The following is a 13,857-nucleotide window of genomic DNA, read 5'->3' as shown; positions in this document are numbered from 1 at the left end:
GTCTTGGAGATTCTGGAACGTCACTCTGCCCTCAGATGACTTGTTGACCTGAGAGGAGAGGCTTCTCGGCCTTACTCTTGATTTGCCAATTTGCTTGCTCCACCTTGCAGCAATTCCCTCCAAGGTCTTTGCATAAGTCAGGTGCAAGGCTTACCTTCGAGCCACAGAGTTGAGTTCAACTGTTTGAATTACATCATCGTTAGCAAGTGTCAACCAGTTGAAATCCTGCTTAAGATAGCAATTTTTAAAATATTCAGTATTTGCCATACCATAGAGGCTATTGGTCTGTAAAAAACAGACCTGCAAAAAACTATTTATATAATCCAGATACTTTTGAGGAAACCGGCTTGATCTTAACTGGGTAAAATGTCTTAGAGAAACATGTCACCAGTTCATGGAAAATTCAGTATAAAACCCCTATAAAAATAACTAATGGGAAAAACCCTAAGGATATATCCACACTGCAGTAAAACACCCGTGGTTGGCTTGGGTCAGCTGACTCAGGCTCACAAGGCTCAGACTATGGGGCTGAAAATTGCAGTGTTGATGTTCGGGCTTGGGTTGGAGCCTGGTCCCTGAGACCCCACGAGGGAGGGGACAACAAAACCAATGGGTCCAACATTCATTCATCAGCAAAATAAAAATAAATTCAAAACTTATTACAGATTTCGTCATCTCCACTGTAAATCTGAACCTAGGAATGGTCTTATTCCTCTTGCAAACGAGGAATTCTAGTAACCTTCCTCTTTTGGAACTGGGCTATGGGTCAGGCAGCTTATCTTCTGAAATCTAAATCTTGATAAAGAAAGGTTAGGACTCATCAAAATGAAACCCACTGACAATATACAATTGTAAGCATTGTGTAAGGTCTGCATGGCCCATGTCAACTTTTCTCCTCCTATTTTCCATCTGTCTTTAAAAGAGGAAAAAGCGTGTGCTCATCTCAGTGTCACTCCCTGCCCGCAACAATTCCCCCTCAGCAATCAAACACCCAGGAGCTGATTCCCACCCTCAGACTCCATGGCCCCACCCCAGTTCTCTTACCTTCCCCAGCCCCAGGATCATCATCCACCATGGAATAGTCCTGACAGACTCCAGCAGTGTCATTCCCTGCATCCCCCCCACCCCAAGAGTCCCCCATAGCTTCCCCACCCCAGGAGTTCCCCCATAGCTCCCCCCAGTCCATCCCTCCCCCCACCAGGGGTCCCCCATAGCTCCACCCACCCCAGGAGTCCCCCCATAGCTCCCCCCAGTCCCTCCCCGCGATTCCCCCATAGCTCCCCCAACCCCCCCCAGGAGTCCCCCCATAGCTCCCCCCAGTCCCTCCCCCGGGATTCCCCCATACCTTCCCCAACCCCCACCCCAGGAGTCCCCCATAGCTCCCCCCAGTCCCTCCCCGGGATTCCCCCATACCTTCCCCAACCCCCACCCCAGGAGTCCCCCATAGCTCCCCCCAGTCCCTCCCCCCCCGGGAGTCCCCCATAGCTCCCCCAACCCCCCCCCAGGAGTCCCCCCATAGCTCCCCCCAGTCCCTCCCCGGGATTCCCCCATACCTTCCCCAACCCCCACCCCAGGAGTCCCCCATAGCTCCCCCCAGTCCCTCCCCCCCGGGAGTCCCCCATAGCTCCCCCAACCCCCCCAGGAGTCCCCCCATAGCTCCCCCCAGTCCCTCCCCCGGGATTCCCCCATAGCTCCCCCCCAGGAGTCCCCCCATAGCTCCCCCCAGTCCCTCCCCCGGGATTCCCCCATAGCTCCCCCAGTCCCTCCCCCCCCTGGGAGTCCCCCATAGCTCCCCCAACCCCCCCCAGGAGTCCCCCCATAGCTCCCCCCAGTCCCTCCCTCCCCCGGGATTCCCCCATAGCTCCCCCAACCCCCCCCCAGGAGTCCCCCATAACTCCCCCCAGTCCCTCCCCGGGATTCCCCCATACCTTCCCCAACCCCCACCCCAGGAGTCCCCCATAGCTCCCCCCAGTCCCTCCCCCCCTGGGAGTCCCCCATAGCTCCCCCAACCCCCCCCCAGGAGTCCCCCCATAGCTCCCCCCAGTCCCTCCCCCGGGATTCCCCCATAGCTCCCCCAGTCCCTCCCCCCGCCGGGGGTCCCCCATAGCTCCCCCCCGGGGTCCCCCATCGCCCCTGTCACGCCCAGGCTCGCCGGGCAGCACGGACCGTGGCGGCCTCCCAGGGGCGGCGCCGCCGGCGGAAGCAGGAAGCGAGGCCGGCTCTGCTGGAGACGCCGGGGCCGTGGAGCGAGGCAGGTAACAAGCCCCCCCCCCTCCCCCCGAAGAACAATGGGCTCTCCCTACCCCTCCTCCCAGCGAGCGTGGGACATTCCGAACCCCCCGCCCGCCTCCAAGGGGACCACGTGGTCGCCGCCGCTCCACCACGCCCCTCCACGAAACAGCTGGGACTCTCCGCTCAGTGAGCGTGGGGAATTGCTCCTGCCCCCAGCGGTGGGGTCCTCACCCCCCAGGGGTGGCAAGGGGGCCTCCTGCCCTGTCCGTCCCCCCCCAGCAGCGAGATCCCCCCAGCAGTGGCAAGGGGGCCTCCTGCCCTGTCCGTCCCCCCCCAGCAGCGAGATCCCCCCAGCGGTGGCAAGGGGGCCTCCTGCCCTGTCCCCCCCCAGCAGCGAGATCCCCCCAGGGGTGGCAATGGGGCCTCCTGCCCTCCCCCCCCCAGCAGCGAGATCCCCCCAGCGGTGGCGAGGGGGCCTCCTGCCCTGTCCGTCCCCCCCCAGCAGCGAGATCCCCCCAGCGGTGGCAAGGGGGCCTCCTGCCCTGTCCCCCCCCAGCAGCGAGATCCCCCCAGGGGTGGCAATGGGGCCTCCTGCCCTCCCCCCCCCAGCAGCGAGATCCCCCCAGCAGTGGCAAGGGGGCCTCCTGCCCTGTCCGTCCCCCCCCAGCAGCGAGATCCCCCCAGCGGTGGCAAGGGGGCCTCCTGCCCTGTCCCCCCCCAGCAGCGAGATCCCCCCAGGGGTGGCAATGGGGCCTCCTGCCCTCCCCCCCCCAGCAGCGAGATCCCCCCAGCGGTGGCAAGGGGGCCTCCTGTCCTTTCCCCCCCCAAGCAGCGAGATCCCCCCAGCGGTGGCAAGGGGGCCTCCTGCCCTGTCTCCCCCAAGCAGCGAGATCCCCCCAGGGGTGGCAATGGGGCCTCCTGCCCTGTCCCCCCCAAGCAGCGAGATCCCCCCAGGGGTGGTAAGGGGGCCTCCTGCCCTGTCCCCCCCAAGCAGCGAGATCCCCCCCAGCGGTGGCAAGGGGGCCTCCTGCCCTGTCTCCCCCAAGCAGCGAGATCCCCCCCAGCGGTGGCAAGGGGGCCTCCTGCCCTCTCCCCCCCCCCAGCAGCGAGATCCCCCCAGGGGTGGCAAGGGGGTCTCCTGCCCTGTCCCCCCCAAGCAGCGAGATCCCCCCCAGCGGTGGCAAGGGGGCCTCCTGCCCTGTCTCCCCCAAGCAGCGAGATCCCCCCCAGCGGTGGCAAGGGGGCCTCCTGCCCTCTCCCCCCCCCCCAGCAGCGAGATCCCCCCAGCGGTGGCAATGGGGTCTCCTGCCCTGTCCCCCCCCCAAGCAGCGAGATCCCCCCAGCAGTGGCAATGGGGCCTCCTGCCCTGTCTCCCCCAGCAGTGAGCTCCCCCAGTGGTGGCAAGGGGGCCTCCTGTCCTTTCCCCCCCAAGCAGCGAGATCCCCCCAGGGGTGGCAATGGGGCCTCCTGCCCTGTCCCCCCCACCCTGTCCCCCCCAGCAGTGAGCTCCCCCAGCGGTGGCAAGGGGGCCTCCTGCCCTGTCCCCCCCCCAAGCAGTGAGATGGCTCCCGGCACAGGACCAATGGTGCTGGACACTGCCCATACAGAGAAAGACACACAATCCCTCCTCCCCTTCTATCACACGCACGCACAAACACTAGGATCCCCTGGCCCTTTGCCCCTCCATGGATAGTGGAGCAGGAGCCTCCCTTAAGTGGTAGTTAGAGATGGGTCCTCCAGGCCTCCCCTCCCCCAGCTGTGATATGAGGATCCTACTAACCCCTATCCCAATACTGAAATCCTCTGTGAGGGTGGGGCAGCCCCTCCTCTCTTAGAAGTGACAGTCCCACTCCCAGAGTGGCATCCTCCTGAATGTGCCCTGAATGTGCATTCCTGGACCTGCAACTGGTCTGCTGGGTGACCTTGGGCAAATCACTTTCCCTCTCTGTACCTCGTTTTCCCTTCTGTAAAATGGGGATAATGGTATAAAGTGATTTGAGATCTGCAGATAAAAAGTGATAGATAAAAACTAGCTATTAGTTTTGGAATGAAAAGCTGAAAATTTCCACGAAACAACGATTCTGGCAAAACGTGTTTTGATAGTGTCAAAACATCAGTTCCTACAGTATCAAGCCATTTCATTGTGATTTGTTTTGTTTAGATGTTTATATTAAAACCCTAAATATAATATATGCACATAATATTAATTATGTTTAATGTTTTATATTATATTAAAAGTCTAAAGGAAATGAATCCAAAGTAAACATTTTGACTTTACCCCATAGAATAATTTCATCCAAGTTGACATGTGCCCACGAAATGTTTCCATTTCAACAAAACTGCATTTTTCGAAGGGAAACTGTCCTATCAAAAAGTTTGCACCAGATCTAGTTATTACTATTGCTGAAGGCTGGGCGCTATGCCAGAGTGGAGGGGGAAGACGGGAAAGAGTTTCGTCTGATTTTGATTCTCTGCTGATTTGTAATGAAGGGAGATACGTTGCTTTGTGGGAGACTGGTACATTTTATGTGGGGAAGTGTGTAATGGGAAATAGGAGGGGAGGAATGTGTGTTTTGGTGGGGGGGGGGGTTCATTACATCTGTAAGAACAAATGTGCCTATCTGATGCTCTGTTCCAGCTGTTTGATATTACTTTTGTTGTAACACTTCCCCAAGAATCTCACTGTCTCTGCTGTGCCCGTGTAGCAAGGTGTCATATATTAATCTAGAGCCTGCCCAGTGTAATTGCGGAAAGCTTCTGGCAGTGCTAATGTGCTGTGTGTATTGATCAGTTCTCTTACAGTTCTGTCAACTGTTCAAAGTTCAGTTTTAGCTGTTAATGGGCTTCCCTCTTTAATGGGGATTTGGAAATCCCTCCACTTCAGGAATTCCCTCTTTTACAGATCTCCAGTAAATGCCCAACATGCCTCACCGGACCATTCATCTCTTCCGGAAGGGACTTCGGCTCCATGACAACCCAACTCTGCTGGCCGCACTGGAGTCCTCAGAGGTTGTGTATCCAGTATACATTCTGGATAGAAAGTTCCTGATGTCTGCAATGAATATGGGAACTCTGCGCTGGCATTTCCTGCTGCAGTCTCTCGAGGATCTGCAGAGGAACCTAACTAAACTGGGCTCTTGCTTACTGGTTATTCAAGGAGAGTATGAGTCGGTTCTTCGAGACCGTGTTAAAATGTGGAACATTACCCAGGTGACTCTAGATGCTGAGATTGAACCATTTTACAAAGAGATGGAGAGGACCATACAAGTTCTGGGGGGAGAGATGGGATTTGATGTGCTTTCTTTGATGGGCCACACTCTGTATGACATCAGACGGTACGTAACTGCCACAGGGCAACGATCTTTTGTTTATGTTTAGCTTTAACAAATATCGGTGGGAAATGCCTAGTGATTCTGATTCTTGTAGATTCTAATGTTTGAGCTTTTAGAGGGTTGAGCTTCCTGGGGTGAATGTAACATTGTGTGCCCGTCAATAAAGAGTAGAGGAGGGAATGCACATGAATTGGAATTGGGGCTGTGACTTGGTTTGCTAGTTATAATGTAAATGTTTTATTAATATGCACCCTTTGGCTATTGGGTTTAGTTCAATCCTTTATATAATCTACTCTTTAAAAAACAAAATCTAAATCGCCAGGGAAGGGTGCAATTATGGTTTTTTTACCCATTTCATCTGATTATATCAGTGTTTATTTTCAAGCATGAGGGGTTTTCTAATCAGCTTAACTTTTTGCCCACAAAAGAAATGAAAATGCAAACACCACCAATCAGATACTGTTTGCGGTTTATTCAAAACTGAATGGCTGCAGATACAAGAGATTCATTACGAATTTTGGAGATCAAATCGTGTTTTGCATTATTAATTAATAAACCCCTGATCCTGTAGAAACTTGCGCATGTGAGCAAATCTGTATATGTGAAGCACCCTGTTGAATTCAAAGGGGTATTTGCATGTATAAACATATTTGCGTGGATAAGCCTTTACAGGATTGGGGCCTCAGTAATTGATTGCTGGACAGAAGTGACAGCAAAGGAGGGCACCATCAACATTTTAACTTCCCCTGTCTGCATGTTTTGAGGATTGCTAGTAGATAGGTTAATTCAATTGTTTTGGGCTAGAGGATTAAATTTATGATTGCTCGTGGTTGCTATGGAGAGATGGAAATCTCTCATGTTCTGAAACTACATCTTGTTCTCCATGGGGAGAATTCCCTGTGGCAGTAGAGAGGCCCATTTTAGTCACTGGCACTCCATCTGGGTGCTGGGCTCTGCCCCCACAAAGCAAATTGCATGATTGAGGCCTTGAGTGGTCACTATCTTCCATCATAAGGCTGATTTCTCCTCCACTCCTCTACATCCCACATCCCACAAAAAGAGTTGTGTGGCCTTTCGTTCTTGCAGGTGTCATCTGTGGCCAGGAGAATTCCATTTTGTTTTAAATTTCTTGCTAGTGCAAAGATTTTAAGTGGATTTGAAAATAAAAAACATTTTGGAAACCAACATGGGTAACCAAGTCTTTCCAGTTCTGTTCATATTGTGTTTTAAAAATTGTAAAACTTGCAACCCTGCAAGTGGATTGGTCCAAGTGAACCTGGACACTTGCACAGAATTCCACTGAAGTCAGTGGGGCTTTGCATGAACGCACCGGACTGTGACATCTGTACCGGTAACCTCATTACAGGCATGTTCCATCTCTATGCTATAGCCAGTTTATTCATCAGCTCTGCCTGCATGACTGACACCTGCCACTTCCATTTTCTACTTGGTTTATATTCATACTACAAAAAGAAAAGGAGTACTTGTGGCACCTTAGAGACTAACCAATTTATTTGAGCATGAGCTTTCGTGAGCTACAGCTCACTTCATCAGATGTTTACCGTGGAAACTAACACGGCTGTTCCTCTGAAACCATTCATACTACAAGTGCTCTTGTCTTGTCTTGTTCAGGATTTTGGACATGAATGGTGGGACTCCCCCCTTGACATACAAAAGATTTCTTCATAGTCTCTCTGTACTCGGGGACCCTGACATGCCTGTACGAAACCTTACAGCTGAGGATTTCCAGTAAGTAATTTTCATACAGCAAAAATAGACAACCCAGTAAAGAGCTCTTTCTCTCTTGTCATCACAAGGGAAGGATTTGGCCAGTTTAAATGACACTATCGCAGGGGTGGGCAAACATTTTGGCCTGAGGGCCACATCGGGTTTCGAAAATTGTATGGAGAGCTGGTTAGGGGATGGGGGCATGGCCCGCCACCCCTATCCGCCCCCCCTTCTCGCCCCCTGACCGCGCCTCTCTGGGACTCCTGCCCCATCCAACCCCCCCCCCCAGGACCCCTGCCCCATCCAACCACCCCTTCTCTCTGTCCCCTGACTGCTCCTGCCCCCCCCGCCATTCCATCCAACCTCCCCCTTTCCTTCCTTACTGCTACCCCTGGACCCCTGTTCCATCCAACCACCCCTTCTCCCTGTCGCCTGACTGCCCTGGAACCCCTGCCCCTGACTGCCCCCCGCCGCCCCATCCAACCCCCCCCTCCTTCCTGACTGCCCCCCCAGGTCCCCTGCCCCCATTCAACTCCCCTGTTCCCTGCCCTCTGACCGCCCCGACCCCTATCCACCGCCGACCACCACCCCAACTCCCCTTCCCTCTATCCAACCTGCCCTGCTCTCTGCCCCCTTACCGCGCCAGGTCAGGCTGGGCTCTGCAGCTGCACTGCCGCAGGAGCTCGCAGCGCCCCCCTCCTCCCCCCCCCCAGAGCACTGTGCCGGCAGCACAGTGAGCTGAGGCTACAGGGAAGGGGGAGCAGCGGGGGAGGGGCTGGGGGTGAGCCTCCCGGGCCAGGGGCCGGACAGGAGGGTCCCGTAGGCCGGATGTGGCCCGCAGGCCATAGTTTGCCCACCTCTGCGCTATTAGATGATATATTGCATTATTTGAACATGTAATTAAATAGCGGGTTGTATGTATAAAGAATGTGCAGCTGTGGCTAAGAGGGCTAAAATAATAATAATAATTAATACTGCATTATTATTTTTATTTATTATTTATTTTATAGCACCTAGGAGACCAAGTTATGGACTGGGTCCCCATTGTGCTAGGCACTGGGCAAACACAGAACAAAAAGACCGTGATACTTGCCTGTGTAAGCAATGGAATATTGGTGGCATTACCTCTGTATGTGACATTGGTGAGACCATTATTGGGATACTGTGTCCACTTCTGGTGTCCATACTTTAAAAAGGATGTTGAAATAATTGAAGGGGTTCAGGGAAGAGCTACAAGCTTAATTTGAGGTCTGGAAAACCTGCACTGCAGTGAGACATTAATGAAGCACAAGCTATTTCGTTCATCCAAGAGAAGACAGTGACTTGGTCATGATCTATAAAGACCTACTTCAGGAGGTGTCTTCTATTAGCAGAACACTCTTTCATCTAGCAGACATAGGCATGACATGAGTCAATGGCTGGAAGTTGAAGCTAGACATAATCAGATAGATTTTTACAAGTGAAGGTAATTAACCACTGGAACAACTCTATTCTATATAAGTCTTATGTCATGCGTCTCATCATAATATCTCAGCACCATCCCGCAGTGCATTAAGCAGTGACAATCATCCATCGGGTGTTGCTTGGTCTCTCATTCTCTCCCCCAGGGAAAAGCATATGCAGTAGAATATCTTGTTTAATAGATATTTTTAAAAAAAATACATGTTACTATGTGCTTGTTAGAGAAGGCAAGGTCTCTTGGAGTGGAAGGTGATATGGTTTGTGATGGGTCTTAGTTCCTGTGGGAGTTCATTCCACTGTCTCAGTCTGACCTCCAAGGAAGTTCTGTCTCCTGCTCAGACAAGCCTTACCCTTACAGTAGATAGTTCCATTGGACTAGAGGAGTGGATTTGTTGACCACAGTCTACATCCTGGAGCTTTAGGCTCTTTTTGATACTGTGGGCCATGCCATGGAGTGCCTCGAAGATAAGGACTGAGACCTTGAACTGGATTCAACATTCTATGGCAAGCTCGTATAGGGAACAGAGGATGGGTGTCATATATTCCAGGTAGCCTGTGATGCTAAGGAGACACTTAGCCGTGTTCTGGACTAATTCTGTTTTTTAAGTGCTGAAGCTCATGCCCAGGTGTGTTGCATTGCTGTAGTCCAACTGAGAAGTGACAAAGTCTTGAATACAAGCCAGGTTATCATCACCAGGATGGGACAGAGTCTCCTAACCAATTGGACAGTATAGAAAGCATTACTTGTGAGTGCTGCTGTCTGAGAGCCTAGCGTCACCAAGGAGTCCAAGAGTACTCCTGACTGTGAACTGAACTGACCAACTGTGGCTGTGAACCTTCAACCAAATTCTTCAAAATGCTCTGCCCACCAGCATCACCTCTGTCTTGCTCGGGTTCAGCTTCCGCCAGCTACACTTCATCTATGAGCTGATTTCATCCAAGCACTGGGCCATCTTGGTGGTAGTCGTGTGGTCATATGTGGTGAAGGATGGATAGAGCTGTGTGTCACCATCATATTGCTGGCAGCTGAGTCCATGTTTTCTGACCAGTTCACCTAGTGGCTGCATGTCAGTGTGGTAAAGTCCTGGAGAGAGAATTGATATCTGTGGCATTCCACAGGTGAGAGGTCTAATAGTGGAGGTTTAGTTTCCCATCATTTCTTGTTGGGTGCATCCCTCCAGGAAGTACTGAAACCATTTTAGTGTACTGCCCTGTTTCCCTGCCACCTCTCTCAGGTGAGACAGTGGTGCCCAATGGTTGACAGTGTTGAATGCTGCAGAGAGGTCCAGGAGGATGAAAATGGATGTTTGTCCTTCATCGATTGACATAAGGAGATCATCCATCTGTGCCACTAAAGCAGTTTCAGTCCCCTCTCTGGGCCTGAATCCAAATGCTGCCAGGTCTAGATTATTGGATTCAGTTAGATGAGCTTGTAGTTTGCATTTAGCTAACTTTTCTGTGAGCTTGCTTAGGAATGGGAAGTTTGACCCTGGATAGTAGTTGGCACCACCTGATGTAACTAGCGTGGGTTTCTTGAGCGTTGGTGGGTCTGTTGTGCGTTTGAAGGAGGAAGGGAATGACTGACTAAGGGATGTGGTGGAATCTCCATCACCTGGAATCTTTGGCTGTCTCTTTCTAAAAGATACGCTGTAGCTAACCCAGAAATCACAGGGTTAATGCAGGAATCACTTGGTGAAAATCTGTGGCCTGGGTTTTGCCAGGGGTTCTACTACCTGGTCACAGTGGCCCCTTTGGGATCTAAACTCTATTCATTTAATGCACAAGGGGCCAGGATTAAGGTTACATGGGCATTTACTTCATCAGACCTTGCTGATGTAGCAGACGAGAGTACATTGTGTGCGTGTGTGTTTTCTCTCATGCACGCAGATATTACTGAGGGAAGCTGAGTCAAAGAGATACATTTTTTTATTTTGGTCTGAAAGCAGTGAAGTTAGTGATCCAGAGGGGAGTTGTACCAGGGCAGGAAAGATGGTGTAGTAGACAGAGCACTGGGCTGGAATTTCTCAGCCACAGACTTCCTGTGTAACCACAAGCCAGTCACTTAATCTACCCTGTGCTTGAGCTCCCATCTGTAACATGGCCCTCACAGGGGTGTGGCAAGGATAGAATTGATTGATTATGGTGAGACTCCCACTTAGTCCTGCCATGAGTGCGGGGGACTGGACTAGATGACTTTTCGAGGTCCCTTCCAGTCCTATGATTCTGTGATTACAGTGGTGAGAGCTGTGTAGGTGGATAGATAGACTGACTTATGGGTTCTCTTACACTCTGTTTACTTTTCCTTATTGTTTTAATTCCTGGTTATCTTTTTAAATACATGATGAAAGCTAAAGAGGCTCATGCTTGCTTAGTGCTGTGTTCCTTGAAGGGCTCACATTACACCAGTGCTCTGAGCTCTGCACTGCCTTCCAGTTCCTTTCCAGGTGCCATTGAAACATGGCTGCGCCCATGTTTCAGGGTGAGTAAAAAGGCCTTTTGTAACCTAACTCTCTTTTTGATGTGGGTGCTGGATGACTCAGGGCCCCTGACTGACCCTCTTCTTTTCCTTCCTATTTGAAGGGAGACACCCCACTCCGCTGCGCATCCATCATCACAGGGGTTGGGGCCAGCCCCAGCAGCAGAAATGTGGGGTTGCTCAAGGGGCCACTGCCCTGGGAGACCAGGAGCACCCTTAAGGGCAGGCGCAGAGGGGAACCTCCTGATGGATTAGCAAGGGACAGATGTGGAGGACAGTTGAAAGGAGCGACTTTGCCTCCTGCCCCTGATAAAACCTATTACAGCCTAGGGAGGCCGATCTCCAGAGGTGGGAGAGACAGGAACAGGGGGCTTGGAACCTGTCCTAAGAAGCTACAAGCCTGAGGATGGAGGGGAGGATGCTCTCCCTCCCAGTCTCCAAGACTAGGAGAAGACAGCTGGGGAGGAGGGGCTGGAAGGAAAGCACCTTGGCCCTCCCTGCCACAACACAGCAGACTGGGAGTGAAACGGTGTGCCATGCAAGGGCTGTGCGGCAGGGAGCTCAGCAGGCCAGTTGCTGGACCCAGACCTGAGCGCTGCCCTCCTGTCTCCCTCTGTCTGCATCCTACAGGGCTGAGAACTGCCTCTCTGCACTCTGGTCCCAGTGGCAATGATCTGTCCATGTCCCCACCCTTTCCACCACTACAGGTTGGGGTGAGCACATCCCCTGCTCAGACACATCCTATTGCTCACCCTGGCTTTCCCAGATCCAGTGTCACCCCACAGTGGGTCTCCCTGTGTCCTTGTTTGGACTTATTCATCATGGAAGGGTCTGCTCAGAGGTACAGCCATGGGAGGTGAGGGAAGCATGTCCCCCGACTTTTCACTATGCTGCTGCTGACTCTTTTAGTGGCTGCAGGAGTAGCTCATTCCATCTCCTGATCACAACTCCCCGCTAACGTTTTTCAAGGAGGCTGCCGATGGGGACTCCTGACTATATTACACCTCTTGCTCTGCTTATTGCTCTGGTGGCATTGCCCTGTACCATGATGTCAAGGTTCCTCCCCCACTCTGAACTCTAGGGTACAGATGTGGGGACCTGCATGAAAACCTCCTAAGCTTACTTTCACCATCTTAGTTTAAAACTTCCCCAGGGTACAAATTAATTTTATCCTTTGTCCCTGGATCTCCACTGCCACCACCAAACTCTAACTGGATTTACTGGGAAATGTAGTTTGGACATGTCTTTCCCCCCAAAATCCTCCCAACCCTTGCACACCACTTCCTGGGGAAGGTTTGGTAAAAATCCTCACCAATTTGCATAGGTGACCACAGACCCAAACCCTTGGATCTGAGAACAATGAAAAAGCATTCAGTTTTCTTACAAGAAGACTTTTAATAGAAGTAAAGAAATCACCTCTGTAAAATCAGGATGGTAGATACCTTACAGGGTAATTAGATTCAAAACATAGAAAATCCCTCTAGGCAAAACCTTAAGTTACAAAAAAGACACACAGACAGGAATAGTCATTCTATTCAGCACAATTCTTTTCTCAGCCATTTAAAGAAATCATAATCTAACACATACCTAGCTAGATTATTTACTAAATTCTAAGACTCCATTCCTGGTCTATCCCCGGCAAAAGCAGCATACAGACAGACACAGACCCTTTGTTTCTCTCCCTCCTCCCAGCTTTTGAAAGTATCTTGTCTCCTCATTGGTCATTTTGGTCAGGTGCCAGCAAGGTTACCTTTAGCTTCTTAACCCTTTACAGGTGAGAGGATTTTTCCTCTGGCCAGGAGGGATTTTAAAGGAGTTTACCCTTTATATTTATGACACATGACTGAAGAGGAGACAGGAGTGATCTCCTTGGCACGCCGGATGGGAAGTGCTCTTCCTCCCTCCTCTTCGTCATGGTCTCTCTTTGAAAGAAGCCTCTCTTTTAAATTAGGAGATGTAAGCCTCCTCCTGAGCTGTGCCTGGCTGAAGATTACAGGGTGCCCCTCCCCGAGGATTTGGAAATCCCCCGAGAGAGTCAGTCCCCCTGGAGAGGGGGAGAAACTGAAGGGCTACAGCGACTAGAACACCACTTGAAAAATCAGGTGAGTCTTCTCCTCTTGCTCTGGATGCTGGCTAATAGCTCCAAACTGACCCAGGTGATTATGGCCCTTAGCCCTGCTGCAGATGGCTGGGTCTGAGCCCAGCAGGCAGAGAGGCTGGCCAGAAAGGATCACTCAGCACCAAAGCACCTTGCTTCATCCCAACTCTTGGCTCCTGGAAGGGCTGGTATCTATTGGCATAGGTGTCTCCAAGCAAACAACTCACGTCCTCCTGGCATTTCAGAAGCCACCCACCAGGCTAAGTGGAAAAGATGTGTAGTTTGGTACAGTCACACCCAAGTGGACCCTCTTATAAATTCAGAATACTCTTCTGACAAGACCTGTCAGCTTTTTTGGGGAACCTGATGTTTGGAGGGCCCATAGAGTAGAAGCAGCCTGGTCTCTGGCCTCACACAGAAGGTTGATGTATTTGGAGAACTAAGTTTTCCAGATGGGGCTTCCTTTGCCTTTGGTACTTGATTTAACAATGGCCATTCTACCTCGGATGTCGTTGTTGCCTTTGGATTGT

At 51.7% G+C, this 13,857-nt stretch overlaps 2 protein-coding genes across 4 annotated transcripts in view; one reads left to right on the top strand and one right to left on the bottom strand.

The window, feature by feature from the left end:
* Positions 1–2,187, bottom strand: part of UBE2T (ubiquitin conjugating enzyme E2 T) — a 33,452-nt gene extending 31,265 nt beyond the window's left edge. Inside the window, exon 1 of one of the 2 annotated variants that reach the window (XM_073319779.1) lies at positions 2,167–2,187. The gene's annotated coding sequence lies outside the window, so the exon portion shown is untranslated. Of the gene's footprint in view, positions 1–1,044; positions 1,107–2,166 lie in introns of those variants that run through there. The other variant, XM_073319778.1, reaches the window with a different exon arrangement.
* Positions 1–13,857, top strand: part of LOC140901263 (cryptochrome-1-like) — a 41,021-nt gene that overhangs the window by 4,451 nt on the left and 22,713 nt on the right. For both annotated transcript variants that reach the window (XM_073319775.1, XM_073319774.1), the window contains 3 exons: positions 5,135–5,567; positions 7,197–7,313; positions 13,181–13,331. In XM_073319775.1, coding sequence (XP_073175876.1) covers positions 5,146–5,567; positions 7,197–7,313; positions 13,181–13,331 — 690 coding nt within the window. In that variant the 5' untranslated portion in view covers positions 5,135–5,145. The remainder of the gene's footprint in view (positions 1–5,134; positions 5,568–7,196; positions 7,314–13,180; positions 13,332–13,857) is intronic.

The sequence above is a fragment of the Lepidochelys kempii genome, chromosome 21 (genome assembly GCF_965140265.1).
Source record: "Lepidochelys kempii isolate rLepKem1 chromosome 21, rLepKem1.hap2, whole genome shotgun sequence".
In the NCBI taxonomy this organism is placed as follows: Eukaryota; Metazoa; Chordata; order Testudines; family Cheloniidae; genus Lepidochelys; species Lepidochelys kempii.
The sequence above is the reverse complement of the archived record's forward strand: the minus strand, read 5'-3'. Positions and strand labels throughout refer to the sequence as shown.